General features: G+C 50.1%; 2 protein-coding genes across 4 annotated transcripts; one reads left to right on the top strand and one right to left on the bottom strand.

Annotated features, from left to right (window-relative positions):
- The first annotated feature begins 2,440 nt into the window (after nucleotides 1-2,440).
- Nucleotides 2,441-5,920, top strand: Aph1a (aph-1 homolog A, gamma-secretase subunit). Its single transcript, XM_005084256.4, has 7 exons — nucleotides 2,441-2,765; nucleotides 3,282-3,452; nucleotides 3,602-3,675; nucleotides 3,903-4,025; nucleotides 4,179-4,306; nucleotides 4,695-4,818; nucleotides 5,148-5,920. The coding sequence occupies exons 1-7, from the start codon at nucleotides 2,653-2,655 to the stop codon at nucleotides 5,210-5,212; spliced, it is 798 nt and encodes a 265-aa protein (XP_005084313.1). The 5' UTR covers nucleotides 2,441-2,652; the 3' UTR covers nucleotides 5,213-5,920.
- Nucleotides 5,921-6,124: 204 nt separating this feature from the next.
- On the bottom strand, nucleotides 6,125-13,749 carry Ca14 (carbonic anhydrase 14). Of its 3 annotated transcripts, none has more exons than XM_040752213.1 (12): nucleotides 13,551-13,749; nucleotides 12,844-12,940; nucleotides 10,560-10,580; nucleotides 9,541-9,720; nucleotides 8,855-8,997; nucleotides 8,557-8,649; nucleotides 8,345-8,411; nucleotides 7,918-8,075; nucleotides 7,718-7,838; nucleotides 7,480-7,500; nucleotides 7,277-7,361; nucleotides 6,125-6,705 (listed from the first exon to the last, which is right to left on the bottom strand). In XM_040752213.1, exons 2-12 carry the CDS (start codon nucleotides 12,896-12,898, stop codon nucleotides 6,639-6,641), a joined length of 1,011 nt encoding a protein of 336 aa, XP_040608147.1. In that variant the 5' UTR covers nucleotides 12,899-12,940; nucleotides 13,551-13,749; the 3' UTR covers nucleotides 6,125-6,638. The 3 variants fall into 3 exon arrangements, with proteins under 3 accessions (XP_040608147.1, XP_012979215.1, XP_005084311.1); XM_013123761.3 differs by lacking the exon at nucleotides 13,551-13,749 and adding an exon at nucleotides 13,248-13,531; XM_005084254.4 differs by lacking the exon at nucleotides 13,551-13,749 and having other exon boundaries at nucleotides 12,844-13,089.
- Between the last annotated feature and the right edge of the window lie 5,718 nt (nucleotides 13,750-19,467).

Below are 19,467 nucleotides of genomic sequence, written 5' to 3'. Positions count from 1 at the left end.
TCCCTCTCTGTCACTAAGTTCCAGGAGTTCAGTTCAGTGTTTAGCTGTGGATATCTTTCTCTGCTTCCATAAGTCACTGGATGAAGGTTCTAGGATGGCATATAAGGTAGTCATCAACCTTATCATCAAGGAGGGGCTATTAATGTAGTCTCTCCACTACAGCTTAGGTTGCCAGTTAGTGTTATCCTTGTAGATCTCTGGAGATCTCACTAGTGTCAGCTCTCTCCTAAAAACCTATATGGTATCTCTCATCGTGCTCTCCTCTATTCTTACCTCGACTCAACCTTCCTGCTCCCCCATGCCTTCTTCTCCCCTCCTCTTATCTACCTCTCTCTTTCACGGTTCCCTGTCCCCTCCCACAATGTTCCCAATCTGCTCAGGAGATCTTGGCTCATTCCACTTCTCTGGGATATCATGCATATCTCTCCCTATTCCCCAGACTCACTGGCACTGGGATTGTAGGCTGACATTCCCCTGATCCATATCTAAAATCCATATATGAGTGAGCACATACCATGTTTGTCTTTTTGTGACTGGGTTACCTCACTCAGGATGGTTTCTTCTAGCACCATCCATTTGCCTGCAAATTTCAAGATTCCATTGTTTTTTTTTTCCACTGAGTAGTACTCCATTGTGTAAATGTACCACAGTTTCTCTATCCACTCTTCAGTTGTGGGGCATCTAGGTTGCTTCCAGGATCTAGCTATTACAAATAATGCTTCTATGAACATAGTGGAACAGACATCCTTGTTGTGTGAATGGGCATCTTTTGGGTATATGCCTAAGAGTGGAATTGCTGGGTCTTGTGGTAGACTGAGTCCCATTTTCCTGAGGAATCTCCATACTAATTTCCAAAGTGCACTCCCACCAGCAATGGACGAGTGTTCCCCTTTCTTCACATCCTCTCCAGCATAAGCTGTCATTGGTGTTTTTTTTTTTTAAGATTTATTTATTACATATACAGTGTTCTGTCAGAAGAGGGCACCAGATTGAATTGTAGATGGCTGTGAGCCACCATGTGGTTGCTGGGAATTGAACTCCGGTCCTCTGGAAGAGCAGTCAGTGCTCTTAACCTCTGCGCCATCTCTCCAGCCCGTCATTGGTGTTTTTGATTTTAGCCTTTCTGACAGAGTAAGATGATATCTCAGAGTTGTTTTGATTTGCATTTCCCTAATGGCTAAGGATGTTGAGCACTTTCTTAAGTGTCTCTCAGCCATTTTATACTCTTTTACTGAGAATTCTCTATTCAGTTCATTCCCCCACTTTTTAATTGGATCTTTTGGTGTTTTGGTGACTTGCTTCCTGAGTTCTTTGTAAATTTTGGAGATCAGCCCTCTATCAGATGTGGGGTTAGTGAATATCTTTTCCCAATCTGTGGGGTGCCTTTTTGTCTTGCTGACTGTGTCCTTTGCCTTACAGAAGCTTCTCAGTTTCAGGAGGTCCCATTTATTAATTGTCAATCTCAGTGTCTGTGCTACTGGTGTTATGTTCAGGAAGCAGTCTCCTGTACCAATTTGTTCAAGGGTACCTCCCACTTTCTCTTCTAACAGGTTCAGTGTGGCTGGATTTATATTGAGGTCTTTGATCCATTTAGACTTAAGTTTTGTGCATGGCCATAGACATGGATCTATCTGCATGTCTGCATGTCTTCTACATGCCAATATCCAGTTATGCCAGCACCATTTGTTGAAGATGCTATCTTTTTTCCATTGTATAATTTTGCTTCTTTGTCGAAAATCAGGTGTTCATAGGTTTGTGGATTAATCTCAGGGTTTTCAATTCGATTCCATTGGTCTACCTGTCTATCAGGACTATAGCTCTATAATAGGAGCTCCAGTTTGTTGTTGTTGTTGTTTTTGTTTTTTTTGAGACAGGGTTTCTCTGTATTGTTTTGGAGGCTGTCCTGGAACTTGCTCCGTAAACCAGGCTGGCCTGGAACTCGCAGAGATCCGCCTGCCTCTGACTCCCGAGTCCTAGGATTAAAGGTGTGCGCCACCAAAGCCCGGCAGGAGCTCCAATTTTTAAGCCCAATCTTGATCCCTTAGGGTGCTTTTCAGGGTCATTTCCTTTAATTCAAGTAAGAACAATGCCAGTCCCTGTCCTCCTACAATCCCTATCCTGGGCTCTTCAAAACGGATCTTTGCCCGCCATATCTCTTCTAGCAACAAGTAGGGTTGTTATCACCCTTCCACAGTAATGAATAGAAACCGTAGCCAAGGCACAAGCCAACCCAGGAATCCTTGCCATGATTGGGCCCAGTCCCGACCCACTCTTCTGGAGCCACGCCCAGCACCAAGTGGAGGGCTTGGAGGACTGAGACTACAACTCCCAGAAGGCCGTGCTGCCGTGACCCCGCCCCTGCAGTTCCGCTCCATCAAGTATTCATTGGCCTTCCGGGGGTGGGGATTAGATGGGAGGTGGCCATGGGGCAGCGACCGGGGGTTGTTCCCTCTTCGGCTTCCGTAGACGAGGTCGGGCGGACCTTCGTCCGGGGTTTTGGTGCCCCCCTTCCCCTTCCCCGGGGTCCGGGGGTGACATTGCACCGCGCCCCTCCTGGGGTTGCGTCGCCGCCCCACGCAGACACCCCCCCGGTGCGCTGCTCCCGTTCGCCTCCCTTGGCCGGGGCTCCCTCCCGCCCCCAGCTGCCCAGTCATGGGGGCTGCTGTGTTTTTCGGATGCACCTTCGTCGCGTTCGGCCCAGCCTTCGCGCTTTTCCTGATCACTGTGGCAGGAGACCCGCTTCGGGTTATCATCCTGGTCGCGGGGTGAGTAGCGAATGGTGGAGACGGGTCCAATCGTAGAGAAAATGATGCGGAAAGGACTGGAGGAACTGGGGTGAGCTTGGGAGCCTGAGTTGGGGAACAGAAGTAGGAAAAGGTTGGACAGGGTCAAATCTTGGTCTAGGCGGTTTTCCGCAGTCGGCTTCCGCCTTCCAGGGATTTCACAGATTACTCCCGTAGTCCTCCCGGCAACGTCAGAGAAGGCCCCAGGCCGAGACCAGCGAGGGGCTGTGCTGACCTCGGCCAGCCCGTCCGTCCGTGCCCGCACACTTTGACTCTCACCTCACTGAAGACTCTAACCAGGTTTCTTCCCCTTCTGCAGCTTGCAGATTCCTACAGATGAGTCTGTTGGTGAAGACACTTATCCTATGTGGTCCCTGTCTTCCTGACCATCCGGAAGTCTAACTTCCACTTTTCATGCTGCAGCCTTGGCTGGTGCTCTCCTTGATTTTTCTGGCTGCCCCTATCCTTGCCTCTCTCATTGTCGTTGTGTTTTCTCAGAGCCTTTTTCTGGCTGGTCTCCCTGCTCTTGGCCTCTGTGGTCTGGTTCATCTTGGTCCATGTGACAGATCGATCAGATGCCCGGCTCCAGTATGGTCTCCTGATTTTTGGTGCTGCTGTTTCTGTCCTTCTACAGGAAGTGTTCCGATTTGCCTACTACAAGCTCCTTAAGTAAGGACAAAGGGTGGTCTGGAAGGGGGAGGGGACAGTGGTGTGCCTTGTGGGAAGTGGGCCAGCCCTTGGATGGTGGTTGGAATAAGGGTCATTAAAGGTAAAGGAACATCTCTGCCCTCCCTACTATTTCCTCTCTTTTATCCCAGGAAGGCAGATGAGGGTTTAGCATCACTGAGTGAGGACGGAAGATCACCCATCTCCATCCGACAGATGGCCTATGGTGAGCCAAGGGAGAGGGGCCGGAGGAGGGAGTTGGACACCCCCTCCTCCCTTTCAGGGTAATCTAAACATCCACATGTGCTAAGTATTTTTCTTCATACTTGACATCCGAGGAGAGGCGGTCTGGAGGGAGAGTAGGTATGGTAGAATTTTCGCTGGGTGTGGGGAAGAGGTACTGGTCATGGTGCTGTGGTGATCTTGGACGTTGATGAAAGCCTCCCCCCCCAGTTTCTGGTCTGTCCTTCGGTATCATCAGTGGTGTCTTCTCTGTTATCAATATTTTGGCCGATGCACTTGGGCCAGGTGTGGTTGGGATCCATGGAGACTCGCCCTATTACTTCCTGACTTCAGGTAAGGCTTGCTTCTAGTCTGGCCTTTATGCCCTTTCCATCCCTGACCCCCATCTGACTTATTGCCCTTCCCTGGGAGACTCCTCTGGCTCAGCATCTCAGGAGGCTGGAAGGAGGTCAGGGATGCATCTCCTCCCCATCTCCCTCCCTGCAGCCTTTCTGACCGCAGCCATTATCCTGCTCCATACCTTTTGGGGAGTTGTGTTCTTTGATGCCTGTGAGAGGAGACGGTACTGGGCTTTGGGCCTGGTAGTTGGGAGTCACCTACTGACATCAGGACTGGTGAGTTGGAGATAGGGGCCTGAGTCAGGGAGAAAGCATTTCATGGTGAGTGGGCTGGGGTGTGTGTTCCCACTTAACTTACCTTGGGTGGAGGCAGAGAGGTGAGTCTCTGAGGCTGTCACCTCAGCCTTAGTTAGACCACTTGCTATAGGGAGGAGTCTCACTTTGCTTGGTCACACAGATTCGGAAGGCCTGAGGTGAATAGGAGGAGCTGAAGCCTTTGAGGGAATCTAAAGTCAGAAGTTCCCTTAGCTACAGGCTGTTGGTGCTTCCAAGGGAAGCATCAGAGTCTGAATAGGATGTCTGGCGGAGGTTCGCTCAGAAGTACGAAGTGAATGTTGGGGTTAGGTGGGGAAGAATCTAACCTCTTTTCCGTCCTCATTCTCAGACATTCCTGAACCCCTGGTATGAGGCCAGCCTGCTCCCCATCTATGCAGTCACTGTGTCCATGGGGCTTTGGGCATTCATCACGGCCGGAGGCTCCCTCCGAAGTATCCAGCGCAGCCTTTCGTGTAAGGACTGACTACCTGGACTGCTCGCCCGACAGATCCCATCTGCCTGTCCACTGCCCATGACTGAACCCAGCCCCAGCCCGGGTCCATTGCCCACCTCCTCCGTCTCCTCGCTGATGTGTCCCGCTACCTTCCGGGTGTGGCGTTGTCCATTTGTGACCTGTAGTCTCTAAGCTTTATCAGGAGCAGCCTGGGTGCAACCCAACAGGGACTGGTGGGTTTGAATCTGCGTTTCTCCCCACCACTGGGGAGCCCCTTGTCCAGGTCTCCCCGTGTGTCAGTGCTCTGGTCTCGCCCTGCCCATGACTCACCCCGCTTCCCCTCTGCAGGCCGACGGCAGGAGGACAGTCGGGTGATGGTGTACTCTGCCCTGCGCATCCCACCCGAGGACTGAGGGAACACGGGGGGGAACCCCGGGCCTGGGGTGCCCTCCCGATCTCCTCGTCCTGTGTTTCTCCATCTCCAGTTCTGGACAGTGCAGGTTGCCAAGAAAAGGGACCTAGGTTAGCCATGGCCCTGGTGATGACGTTACTGGAGGCTCAAGGGTAGATGAGTTCAGTTTTCCAGTGTCTCCTGCCCAGACTGGACATCATGGTCTTTTTCTCAGGTCTGAAAGGAACCATTTTTGGTATGATAAAGACCCCAGAAATGCCTTTTTTTTTAAGTGGGGGGAGGGAGGAGGTATATTGGGAGCCTCCTAACCTCCTTGGGCTGTATTTTTGCTCCTGAAACTGCGGATCACGGCTCATTTCTATCCTTTTTCCCCTTGGTCCCAGGCCCTGGGGAAAAGGAAGGAAGTGCACGTGTGGGAACTGGTGCCACTGGAACTTAGTTTTAACGTCCGTGACCACCGGCACCTCCTCTCCCCAGGGTGCAGTGGAGGGCGTTGTGGGGGTTGGCCCACTCCATGGCAGTGTCCCTGGAGGAGTCAGACTACCATGGCGTTGCAGGCCAAGAGGACAGACATTTTCTAGTTTTTAATTGGGGTGTGGGAGGGCTGGGGAGGTTTTCTATTACTGTATCATTTTTCTGCTGAGGTTGGGATGTCCCATCCTTTTAATCAAGGTGATTGTGATTTTGACTAATAAAAAGGACTTTATAATTGTGGGGGAACTTGGCTTTTAAGAGAGGGGATAATGGATTGAGATTTCTAGCCCCTTGTGGCTCTGGTCCCTCCTCCTACCTAGCCTGGCAACCAATGTTCACCATTGATAGCTTTGGTGTAAGGATGGAAGCTTGGTTGGTGGTTTAGCTTGAGGAAACTGAGTTAACTTTTCTCAGAAGTAGATTCCTCCTTGTCCAGAAATAGGATACAAGGTTTTAATCACCCAGTTTTCTTTTTCTCTGTGTCTGTCTCTACCACTCAGAGGACAGTAGAACTCTCCCATCCTTGAAAGCTCAAAAGACAGGCCAGAATTAAGGTCAGAAACTCGAATTTTCAAACATATATTGAGCAAAAAAAAAAAAAAAAAAAAAAAAGACTAAAATTCCAGCAGCAGCTCTTTTTCCTAGAGGAAAAATATCACAACATGTATCTAGGTGTACCTAGGGAAGGCAGAGAAGGTGAGGGGTTTCAGGGCATGTCCTCAGCTTCTTCACAGCTAAACATTAAAGCAGGGGCCTCCTGACCTGCATGATTTGAAAGGCCAAAGACTCCACTCATCCTTAAACTGGGTCCTTGCTTCTCTGGTGTATGAGAGGGGAGATGGTGTCTAGAAGGACATATCTCTGCCTGCTACTGGTAGTCTAGTCCCTGCACCCCTTCAAGAGACCCCGTAGCAGGTGTGAGGGAAGGCATCCATGTCTTCTTGAGACAGAGTTTAAGCCTCTGTGGTAGCCCGTGCTGAAGTGAAGACCACACTCTTCCTGTTTCCTAGCCTCTTCTTCCTGGAAGGGAAGCAATGGTTCATGGGAGTGACTATAGTGTCCTAAGTGAAGACTTAAATTTTCTCCACCTCCTGAGTATTGGGATTACAGGTGTATGCCAGCATGTCAGGTTTAATGTGGCGCTAGGGATCAAAACTAAGGTTTTGTGCATGCTAGGCAAGCACTTCACAAACTGAGCTATAGCCCCAGCTCTGGCTGTCTAGGAACTCACTATGTAGACCAGGCTGGCCTTGAACTCACAGACATCTTCCTGCTTCTGCCTCCCACATGTTAGGATTAAAGGTATGTACCACCATGCCAGGTTGAGAATGCATTTTTCTGTTTGTTTGTTTGTTTTTTTCAAACAGAGTTTCTCTGTGTAACTTTGGCTTTCCTAGAACTCACTCTGTAGACCAAGCTGACTTTAAAGTCAGATATCCTCCTGCCTCTGCCTCTGCCTCTGCCACTGCCTCTGCCTCTGCCTCTGCCTCCCAAATGCTGGGATTAAAGATGGGCACCACCACTGCCCAGCCTCTGAGAATACTTGTTAATAGAAAATAAACTACTGTAGGGATAGAAAGTAGGATCTCACCTAATTTTTCGAGCAATGAAATAGCCAGCCAGCAGAAGGCAGAGACATCCAGCCAGGATTCCCACACCTAGACCCAGCATCTCTCCTAGGGGAGACAAAGATGTCAGTCCAGTAAAGTTATTAGCACAGTCTAACAGGTACTGAGCCTTCCCATTTTTGCTGGGACCCACACCCCCTCACATTTCCATATGGGGCTGTCTTACCTGTGGTATACAGGGTTCCCACTGTGGAGGAAGAACACTTGGGTTAGGGGAGTTTCAGAACATCTTCCCATTTGGAAGTTCTTGCTTCCACACCTGGAAGGTGACCTGGCATCCTGACTAGGAGTGGCTCCCAGTCCTGTGTGTGGGCCTCCTCCCTTGTCCTTTTCATGCCAGGGCTTGACTATTTCATGCCTCTGAGTTCCTCAGTCTCCCATCTCTTCCCAGCCCTGCACATCACCTTGGATGAAAGAAGCATAGATGGCCCGCTGGTTGAGAGGCTGGGGGACTCTGTAGTTTTGTACAAGGGGCTCAGGTGGCTCCTCCTCTGTAGAGAACAGCGTCTCCTGGAGCTTTTCTAACTGAGGAGCAGGGTGTAGACGTCACTCTGGAGCCTGGGCAAGGGTCTGCTGTTAAAGCAGTTCTTTGTCCACCACTCACCTGTCCCATTGAAATCTGGGCCTTCCTGTTGAAGACTGTCCAGAGTACACTCTGGTAGCAGGGGGGAGTTGTGAGTGATCCATTGTAACGGAAGTACTGGTCCAGCCGTTGGGGGAACAGCCCTCTCACACTGAAGGGAGGCACTGAGGTCCTCTGATCTAGGGAGAACAGCAAGCATCGACCTTCCTGGACACGACTCCTCTAGGCAGAATGCACTGCCAACTCTGCCTCCTCCCCAAGCCTCTTAGGTTGTGAAAGTTTCTCTGCAGTTGAACTCTTTAGACAAGGTTTCTCTGTGTTACAGCAGTCCTGGCTGGCCTGGAACTCACAGAGATCCGCCTGCCTCTGCCTCCCAAGTGCTGGGATTTCAGGCGTGTGCCACCTCCAGGCTGCAGTTGAATTCTTACTGTAGGCTTTTAGGGCTCACCTTTATGTCTTATTTCATGCAGATGACTCAGAATGTGATCATAAGCTGGATTCTCAGCCTCGCCCACCTGTGAAGGAAGTGTATGGTAGAAGCCCGTGTTTGGAGTGAGAGTGCATGGGGGTAAATGTCGCAGAGAGGCTGGCAACAGAGCAGGCTTGGGGATGTCAATAGGAGGTGGAGAGAGAGAGACCTGAGGAGGAGAGCTTACTGACCTCGATTAAGATGCCTAGGACAGCCAGACCTAGAGGCTTCTGAGCGGCCTCACTCAGGCTGCCGTAGGACGAGTCATAATGGACCACGTGGAGCTGAGGCAAGGGGAAGGAACCGGGTTACTTCATGTGTCTTCTTTCCAGGGCTTAGACCTTTGTCACCCCCTCAGTTCCACAATCTAAGTGTCTGCCCCCAAAGCTTGGCCTTGTCCCTTCAGTACGACTTTTCAAGGGTACAGGTCCATCCTTTCTACAAGATCAACTTAACTACACCCTTGGCATCCTCTGCCCTGGCCGGTACCTCTGCAGCAGTGGCTTCGCTGTTGATCTGGTGCTCGGAGCCCTCTTGGGATCCTTTCTGACCCCAGTGCAGGTGGAGCTGGGCTGCTGTGTATTTTCGGGGCAGCCCACCCAGGTGCAGGGTATGGGGCAGGGAGAGCTGCACTGTGAGGAAGGAACAAGGTAGGATTGGAAGAGGCGGCATGTGGGCCGTTCCCACCCCAACTTGCCACTACCTGGGACACTGGCTTTCCTCTTCCCTCTCCCTCCCAGAATTGCCTGGCTTCTCTCAGGCTGTGGCTTCTAGCAAAGAGGCCTCTCTGCTGATGATACTAATCTATACATTGAACTTCATCATAGACATTCAACCCAACTTTAGCTGCAAGAACTGAATCTCTCTTTTCCTCCCTCTCTTCCTCTCTCTCTCTTTTTCCAGGGTTTTTCTGTATTGCTTTGGAGCCTGTCCTAGAACTCTCTCTGTAGACCAGTGTAGACGAGGCTGGCCTCAAACTCAGAGATTCGCCTGCCTCTGCCTTTGTCTCCCCCGTGCTGGGATTGCAGAACTGTACCACCATCAGCCTCTGAACTTCATTTGTCCACATTCATTAGTGGAGTATTCTGAGGTTTTACAAGTTAGAGGAGTCTGTTCCCTTTGGCTCTGTAAAGTCTGAGCTAGAACCTGCAGTTACTTGGAGTAGAGTCTTTTACCTGTATGGCCATTATTGTGTAGATCCAAAGGCTCAGTACCAGGCTGCTCATATCCATGGGGCTGCACAGCAGGCAGATCGGGATCAAATATCACACTGTCCGTCTGAATGTCGATGGGGGACTGGGCGTTGCCTCCACACTCAGGGTAAGAGGTTGGCCAGTGATCCTGACCATGTGGGCCTGGCGGAGGGTAAGTTAACATGGACGTTTGTCCAGCCCCATAGCCCCTTCAGTACTCCCTGCCAGGGTATAGTGGAAGTGGAAACCCACTTCTCGCCACCCAGTGGGGTAGGACTGAACGAGGTGGGAGACTCTAGGCTGTGGCACCACATCTCCCCAGAAGCAGGGGTGATTCTCCAGCTACCCTAGTCAGTGGGGGAGTGGTCGCTTTCACTGACCTGCAGTTTGAAAACAATGAAGCTGAATGAGGGGGAAGAGGAAATACAGAGAAAGCCTGAGTACTTGTTGAGGTAGAGTCAGAGGGGGACAACTGGCTCTAAACAGATGAAGTATCTCTGGGGCTCCCTACCAAGTAGTCTTGGGGTTCAGATATCCTTTCTGTCATCCACTTGTCACTCTCACACTGGCCCTTGCTTTGACTCCAGATAGGTCACTAATCAGAAGTTCAGAGGGATTGAGTTCCACTGTCCCTAGAGTCATAGTATCCTGCCAGCCTCTTCCTCCAGAGCTCAGGCTGTCCAGTTTTCCAGTTTCAGAGACAGGTTGGGGACAGGACTGCTGGGGGAGGCGCATTGCGCCTCTCGCCACCCAGTTTCCTCCATTTCCACACGGATTTACGAAGGATTCATTGGCTTTTCTGCTGAATCAGCAGATGTGGGATTTAATGATTAGAGCAAGGTCTAGCGGCCACATGGGTCTGGTGTCATGCAGAAGCGGGGGGGGCTAGTGTGTGAAGGTCAAGAAAAGCTCTTTCTCCTCCCCACGACAAGTCTTCGCGTCAAGTGGGGGGGTTCCCCAGGGTGACAGGAGTGCTAGTCGGCCTGGAGGTCCGTTCTCACCTTCATATGTCCAGTGGTGACCTGTAAGAGAGTGATCTGGGCTGAAGCCGGTGAGCGAGCACAGCCTGGAGCAGTATCCTGGCCTCTGCTCTCCTCTCCCTCCAGTGCCCCCCCTCCTTTTCCGCGCGCGCGCTCTCTCCAGCACTTCCCAAGTGAAGTCCTGAAACTGGACACCTTGGTGGAAAGGTCGGGGGTCCTATTTAAAATAACTAGGCAGGCTGTGTGCCCTTGGTTAATGAGTAAAGAGGGAGGAGCAATGCGAAGAGATAAAGTCAGGAGACTAAAATTAACCTGGAGACCAAGTGTGCAGGCGGCCCAACCCTTACTTTTCTCCAGCTGGAACCAAGTCCGTGGAACCCCTGGAAGATTGGGGTGGGGTAGGGTGAGTGTGGGGGCGGAGGACTCGGAAGGATAGCGAACAAAAGAGGACGGGAAACCTTCAGCTTGTGACGGTGCCGATCGACGGGAGGGGCTAGAAGCCCGTTGCCTTGATGCACCATTGCACGGTGAAGGCACAGAACTTTCGACAACAATTTGGATTCTTCCTTTCTGCACTTACTAGCTCTACAGGGACCTTGCCCATCATCGTGAACCTCGGCTCCTACACTTCCACATGGCTCAAGGAAGGCAGGAGTCAGGCTAGGGTCTGTTCTAGGTTGCGGGTGGTGGGTGGGCACAGGCAGCCAGGCTGGCAAGGACAGGATGAAAGTGCAGCATTGTGTGCAGGGAGCAGAGCTGCCAGCCCCGTCACATGCCAGCTCCCATGCAGCTCCATCTCTGGCCAGAATGCTGGGGGTCTGTGGATCTAACTACCCCCAGGGCTAACCTGCTCTGAGGAGAAAAGGAAGTCTAATTGTAGATTGACTTGTACTGTTTAAATCTAGGGAAAAAAAATCCTAAATTCCTTTTCATCTTTATTACTCCTTTATTTATTTTGTTTGTTTGAGACAAGGTTTTGCTGTGTGGTCCAGACTGGCCCAGTGTTGACTATGTGGTTCAGGCTGACCTCAAAAACTTGTGGCAGTCCTGCCTCAGCCTCCTGAGTGCTAGGACAAAGCATGTGGTACAATGCCCAGCTTCTCTGTTCTTCCTTTAACTGCTCAGACTTGTAAGATGTTTTGGCTCTCATCCTTGGTCTGTCCAGCAGGCCCATTCCCCAGCTCAAACGACTCTGCAAAATAGCTCAAGTGCAGGACGTGGTGGCCTTCCCCTTTAGTCCCCCTTCAGTCCCCACACTCACAGGAGACAGAGGCAGGTGGATCTTCCAGGACAGCCAGGGCTACACTGAACCCTGTTTTGAAAAACCAGAAACAAACCCACAAAAGGCCAGAGTGGGGTTAGAGGCATCCACTCAGGACTGCCTGCAGGGTACCACAACAGCTGAGTGCCAGACTGTGAAGATGCTTGTCCTCCCTGTTAAATGCTCTGGGCGATCCGTACCTATGTTTCCTCTTTCTGTTTTTCTTCACAGAAGAGATTTTGACTCCGTTTTCGTTTGGTTCCCTTGGTCCCATCTGCCTCCCGCCCTCTTGCTCGCTCTCAGGACACTCCTCTCCCGCTTAGTTCCTCCAACAGACCACAATCCCTAACCTACTATGTGCTGGGTGCGCAGTGAGGCCTGTGAAGCACAAAGCGGGTGTAGAAGCCAGGCCCAGCTGCAGCTGGAAGGCAGGAGCCAGAGTCTAACTCAGCGGCAGTGAGTGGGAGACCTTGTCTCAAACACCAAACCAACGATAAAGCAGAGGGAAGGGAATCCCTGAGGTGCTCCTGGAGTGTTCCCAATAGCCTCTCTCCCACTCCTAGAATACACTGTAAATGGCTAGGGACTAAGTCTACCATTGTGCTGCTTTCGGGGAAATGGACCAGTTGGTTAGTTTCGCTACACCTTGGCAGGTAGTGGGATTATCATTGATGAGGTGGGACTCAGGGTCTGAGCTGTTCCCTTCCCGCCCCTGCTCTCCGTAGCCAGCGCAGAGGGAGAGAACGTGGACAAAGGGCAGGACTCCCTGGGACTGGGGCGGTAGGGAAGGAGCTGCTCAGAGAGAGCTGAAGCTGGCTGGGTTTCCACACATGTGAGCATTCATACACTGGCCCCAGCTAGCTCTCCCCTGCTACAGCGATAGCAGCACAAGCTGGGCTAGAGAGGGAAAGGCAGAGAATGGAAGGGATCTCCTCCTTACAGCCCCCCTCCCGCCTTTTCCCCAGCCCCCAGGCGTCCCTTTACACCTCCTCCCCCACGTAAGTACACATGGCGTGGACATTAGCACAGACCCAGTTTACCTACCCCCATCTGCAGCCAGGATCCAAGTCACCTTTAACAGGAGAGCGAGGAACAACATACTATCTCCACAGTGGTGCACAAGGGACCAGGAATTTGGGAGCTAGGAGAGAGAGGAGTTTCTGGTGTTAAGCTCTTTTCTTCTCTCTGCAGGCTTTTCAGGAATTTGATTTTCCTCAGGTTAGAACAAACTATTGGATCGATCTCTCTCTCTCTCTCTCTCTCTCTCTCTCTCTCTCTCTCTCTCTCTCTCTCTCTCTCTCTCTCTCTCTCTCTCTCTCTCTCTCTCTCTCTCTCTCTCTCTCTCTCTCTCTCTCTCTCTCTCTCTCTCTCTCTCTCTCTCTCTCTCTCTCTCTCTCTCTCTGTCCTCTCTGTATTGTATGTCCCTCCGTAGTCTCTACACTACTTACTGGCCAGCAACTTCACAGTTGCCTCCCGCTTTTAAGGTGGCTCTGAACCGGTGTACGTGAGGAGGGGGGTGGTGCCTGGGCTGCAAGCGAGCAGCTCCTTAAATAGCGGATTAGGCATGCAGGATGGCCCTGCGGAGCCCAGCGCCCTGGCCGTGGCTCAGAAGCCCAGCTGGAGAGAGCTCTTCCTTTGCCGTTTGCTCTGCCGCTGAGATGGGTGTCCCCTGGAACTCTCGGGCAGGGAAGGGGGGTTCACACCTCTCTCCAGGACACTGTGTTCCCGCTTGCCGCCTGAGGAGCACATACCCGGGTGGTGTGAGACAGCTGGTGGAGAACCTGTTTCCAAACTCAAGAGGAGTTGAGCTAGTTGGGACCAGAAAGAATCCAGACTTGGGTGGTAGGACAGAATTTGGGGACTCGAGGCGTAGTTGAGGAGTGGGAAGTCAAAGTTTAAAGTTTGGATTGTGGAGATCGAGAAGTGGGGCGAGGAGAAATTGTCTTTCGGGCTGTCTTTCCCTGGTGCCTGTCACCACCCCCTTCCCTTGGTGAGGCTTAGGTCCACGTGCCTGTGTAGCCTGGGGTGGGGGTGCGGTTTTGTTTGCCGTATAAAGCCCATTTGTGTGCACAGCGGGGGAGGGGTTGTCACAGCACCAGGGAGAGACAGCATTCTAACTACTAGATCCAGCCACCTCCCTCCCCGGGGAGCCCAGATCTAGGGCGCCTTTTGTCACTGAAGAGGACACTGACCCCTAGCAGAGAGGCCCGGGCAGGAGGGGCGATGGGTGACTGTGGAAACAATTACTGTCACCATGAGAAAAAGGCGGACTCCTGAGAAAGGGAGGGGAGGAGCCAGGAGGCCATGTGACTGGGGGGGGGTGAGGAGTCCAGGGGCTTCCCGCCCACCCAACAAAGGGTCGCAGCAGGTCCAATGGGACCGAGTGAAACCTGCCACCGTGGAGTTAGCCAGTGGAGCACGGAGGCTGCAAGGCGTCTCAGGAATGTGAGCTGTTGTGCGCTCCCCCACGGGACTAGAAATCCCGATCGGAATGTACATCCTAAGTTCCTCATTAGTGAGTGTGAAAACCACAGATAATTTCAAGCTAGAAGGTGAAGATTCTTTCTCCTCCATACCCTTCACTCACTAGCCTAGGGCATGCACGTACGTGAGGTCTTTCTGCCCTCCTTGCTCCTAACAATAAATAGCCAAAACAAAGGGAGCAGAAGCCAAACAAGGGCACAGGATAAAAGCCAAATGAACAGAATAATGCTTGCTGGGTCATCACTTCTGCGGAGACAGAGCTCCGAGCGCTTTTCTGTCCCGTGATGGAGATTCAGAGCAAGGCTGGGTTTTCTTTTTCTTTTTCTTTTCTTTCTTTTAATGTAATTCTTTATGTTTTTATCACTGCGAATTCTTCATTCTCTACTGAAAAGTTTCCGTCTTCAAGTCCCTCCAAAGGTCCATTCATCCCATCTAGGAAGAATGAACGATGTAAAATGTAGTTAAGACGTCTTTGGAATGGGGGAGGTAATAGGAGGTGGGGTGCGGGAGGAGAACAGGACATATTTCACAAGTTAGAAGAGAAGAGGTTGGGACGGAATGACCCGGGTCAGGTCAGAGCTCTCCAGGAGCATCTGCGACCGAGATTCAGCGTCCCATGCAGGAAGTGCGTCTCGCCTGGCGCCACCTCCTGGCTTCTCCATGAATGTAAAACATTTAAAACGGGATTCCTCTGGACAACAAGCAGTTGGTGCTGGGCTTTTGGGGACTTTGCCTACACGATTGAACATTGCTTCGCAAAAGACATCTTAGCCCCTAGTCAACACTTCGGCTCCCCGAGCAAGCAGCCTCTCCGGGAGTTCCCTACCTAAATGAACAAAGGCTGGTTTCTTTTTTTTTTTTTTTTTTCTTTTTGGTTTTTCGAGACAGGGTTTCTCTGTATTGTTTTAGAGCCTGTCCTGGAACTCGCTCTGTAGACCAGGCTGGTCTCGAACTCACAGAGATCCGCCTGCCTCTGCCTCCCAAGTGCTGGGATTAAAGGCGTGCGCCACCAACGCCCGGCCAAAGGCTGGTTTCTAGGCACGGGAGAAATAACTGCCCTCCTCCCGACTTGACTTTTTGTTTGACTCTTTGGCGTTACTGTGAACTCGTTGCTTTCTAGCTGTGTTGATTTGGAGTAGGCGCAAAGGAATGTGAAAAGGGAAAGGAAAAGAGAAGAAGAAAAGGTGACCGAATTATACGACCTCCTCCGGGTAGTTTCTTCTCAAACCCCGAGTCTTTGTTTAGATTTTGCCCTTCTCGCTCCCAAGCCCTCTTATCGCCCCGCACCTGGCCCCAAAGCCCACAAACCCGAGACTTTCCACTGCCGTATGGCGCCATCTCCTGTCCTTGCAAAGCAGTGAAACGTGAATGTCAGATCAAAAGTGTTCCAGCGCGGTGGGTGACCTTTTGTTTGTCTTTCTTAAAAGTTCTTAATTTAGATATTTAGGGCCAGGCCTTGGTGGCGCCCACGTCTTTAGTCCCAGCACTCGGGAGGCAGAGACAGGCGGATCTCTGTGAGTTCCAGACCTTCTGGTCTACAAGAGCGAGTTCCAGGACAGGACCCAAAGCCACAGAGAAACCCTGTCTCGAACCCCCACCCCTACATAAAATAAAATAAAATAAGCATACAAAAAGAAACACTAATAACATTGTTGCTGAGGTGATGTAATGAAGGTGCAAACATTCTAATTTAGCTTGTCTCTGACTCCTCAGTCCTGAAGCCCCTTCAGCAAACACTTATTTACAAGGCCAGGGGGTGAGTTCGAGACTAGCCTGGTCTACAGAGTGAGTTCCAGGACAGAGAAACCTTGTCTCGAAAATAAGAAGTTAATATTTTAAAAAGTTTACAGATTTAATCCCAGCACTCGGGAGGCAGAGGCAGGTGGATCTCTGTGAGTTCGAGGCCAGGCTGGACCGACAGCCTCCAAAACAATACAGAGAAACCCTGTCTCGAAAAACCAAAAAAAAAAAAAACTTATTTATTTTGGGGCTGGAGAGATGGCTCAGCGGTTAAGAGCACTGACTGCTCTTCCAGAGGTCCTGAGTTCAATTCCCAGCAACCACATGGTGGCTCACAACCATCCGTAATGAGATCTGGTGCCCTCTCCTGGTGTGCAGACATGCATGGAGGCAGGATGTTGTATTCATAATAAATAAATAAAATCTTTAAAAAAAACTTATTTATTTTTAGGGTACATCGGGGTTATATATATATCTGTGTGAGGGTGTAGGATCCCCTGGAACAGGAATTACAGACAGTTGTGAGCTGCCATGTGGATGCTGGGATTTGAACCTGGATCCTTTGGAAGAGCAGCCAGTACTTTTAACCAATGAGTAATCTCTCTAGCCCTACAGTTGGATTTTTTTTTAATTAAAAAGTAAATTTTCCTGGGCTAGACCAATAGCCTCCAAAACAATACAGAGAAACCCTGTCTCGAAAAACCAAAAAAAAAAAAAAAAAGTAAATTTTCTGTCATGAATTGATTACATGGAATGAACACGGTTAGGTTTATGAATATTTGTGGATTAAATGAATGACTCCAGTCAGTGGAACAGTTACTCACTTTTTTTCTGCCTCTGTTATTTCACAGACTGTAGACCAGCAGGGCCTTTAGGCATCCATCCAAACTCTGTGTTATGCTCAGTGGAGAATGAATTTTGAGGGATTTAGGGATTCAGCTGTGGTTGAGGAGAAAACTGCTGGGCTAACCGGAAAGAGAAGCTAGGCCTCCGAGAGCACCTCTCTACACCACTGACTCTCAAGCACTGGTGAGCATTGGAGTCCCTTGAAAAGCTTGTTAACACAGAGTTCTTGTGGTTTAAAGGCGTGCGCCACCACTGCCCAGCTATTATGATGATGATGATGATTTTTTTTTTTTTTGAGACAGGGCTTTCACTCGGCGATCCAGGTGGGTCTGGAACTTGAAGTAATCTTCTGGCCTCAACACTTGAATCAACAAGCATTAAGGGGGGGGGAGCCGACAAAGTCCTGAGTTACTGTGTATTGTTGACATGAACACAGCCGGGTACCTCAGACCCATGCGAAGGGCAAAGCCTCCCACTGGTTCAGAGGGATGGCAGGCTTTATTTCTGTGGAGGTACAGATGTTGACAGTATACCCAGAAACTATCAACAGCTCCCTTCCAGATGCCTACACCTGAGATTGCTCCTTCCAGAGACCCCCTCAGAGAGTAGCTAAAGCCCTCTTTCTCCTTTGTGGTGTGGAGGATAAAGGTCCTGCTCTTGCCTCTCCTCCACGGGTCACCCCAGGCAGGTCAATCTTAGGCTGAATAGGTCACAGAGAGATCCAAGACCGCCTCTGGAACTTGGTGTGGATTAAGGCTGGTCTTGAACGTCTGATCCTACTGCTCTACCTCTCAAATGCTGGGGTCACCAATGTGTGCCACCATGTTTGCTGAGAAACTTTCTTTTCTTCCCCCCAAGACAGTGTTTCTTTGTGTGTAGCCATAGCTGTTCTGTAACTCACTCTGTAGACCAAGCTGACCTTGAACTCACAGAGATCTGCTTACCCTTGCCTCCCAAGTACTGAGACTGAAGGTGTGTGCCACCACCACCTGGCTTATTGTTTCGTTTACTCGTCTATCTACATCTTTTCTTGACTGCTGAAAGGAAGTACATTAGAAAGATTGACTTTTCACTCCTTATTTCTCTCTCCTTCTGTTCCACCTGCCCCTCTGGGTGCTGGGAACTGAAGTTAGGAGCTTGCACATGCTGGGCCAACACTAACCCTGAGCACACACCACACATCCATCCATTTCCTGCTTTCATCTTTGTTGTTGTTATTTTATTTTATCCCCCTCTCTCAGATGAGGGTCTCACTGTGTAGCTCCGATTGGCCTTGAACGACGGATTTTTCTGTAGTGCTGAGATTTTCTGAGTGCTGAGGTTTTGGCATGGGCCCAATTACTCCTTTTTCCTTTTCATGTTTTCAATTTTGGGAACTGTACTCAGGGGCCTTGTGTGTGATGGTTTCAGTCTCAGCTCTCCTGTTACTTCTTATTTTGAGACAGAGGCTCATCAAATTGCCCAGGCTAGCCTTGAGTTTATCTGCTTCCTTGCAGCCTCTCCAGTGGCCGGAATAAAGGCTTTTTCAAAGAACAAAGAGAGCTCAGCAGAGAAAGTACTTGCCTAGCAAGCATGAGGAGAATTCAGATCTCTGGAGCCAATGTGAATATGGACATGTTTGGTGGCTGGGAGCCATCAAGGAAGACCCTGTAAACCTGTGGTAAACTTTAGACACACACACACACACACACACACACACACACACACGTACACAATAGTAAAGTGAGAAAAAATAGTACTTGGAGTTAGCCCAAGAATAGTGGGGAGCACCTGATCTCAGCAGTTTTCCCCCTCCTTTGTTATATAAATTTTAAAAGCAAAAACATTTAAAAGGAAAAACATTTTCATTATAAAATATTGTTTAATAATCATTAACAATGTTATAAAATATTTTAAAAACTTGGTTGGAATAAAATTTATTTCATTTGTATGTAAACAAGATATTTAATAGGTTTTTTTGTTTTGTTTTTAATGAGGTCTTACCACATAGCCCTGGCATGGAACTCACTATGTAGATCAGGCTGGCCTGGAATTCACCAAGATCCAAGTGCTGTGATTAAAGGCATGCATCCCCATGCCCGACTAATTATGGCATTTTGAAAATGTGTGTTAAATCAGGGGCTGGAGAGATGGCTTAGGTGTTAAGAGCACTTGCTGCTCTTTCAGAGGAGCAGAATTCACTTCTCAGCACGGATGCTGGGCTGCTTGCAACCACCTCTAACCCAGCTTCAGGGCCTCATCTGCTGCTTCTACTGACGTGCGTCCACACAGACACCTCAACACTGCTTTTCTCTCTTGTTTTCTTCTCTCTCGCTCTCAATCTCTCTCTCTCTCTCTCTCTCTCTCTCTCTCTCTCTCTCTCTCTCTCTCTCTCTCTCTGTGTGTGTGTGTGTGTGTGTGTTAGTTTCTCAAGACAGGGTTTCTCTGTGTAGCTCTGGCTGTCCTGGAACTCACTTTGTAGACCAGGCTGGTCTAAAACACAGAGATACCCCTGCCTCTGCCTCCCAAGTGCTTGCTAGGATCAAAGGTGTGCACCACCACCACCTTGCCATGAATATATTTTTAAAAAAATGTGTGTTTGGCTCCAAAACAATACAG

This window comes from Mesocricetus auratus, unplaced genomic scaffold (genome assembly GCF_017639785.1).
Source record: "Mesocricetus auratus isolate SY011 unplaced genomic scaffold, BCM_Maur_2.0 Super-Scaffold_100009, whole genome shotgun sequence".
Classification (NCBI taxonomy): domain Eukaryota; kingdom Metazoa; phylum Chordata; class Mammalia; order Rodentia; family Cricetidae; genus Mesocricetus; species Mesocricetus auratus.
The sequence above is the reverse complement of the archived record's forward strand: the minus strand, read 5'-3'. Positions and strand labels throughout refer to the sequence as shown.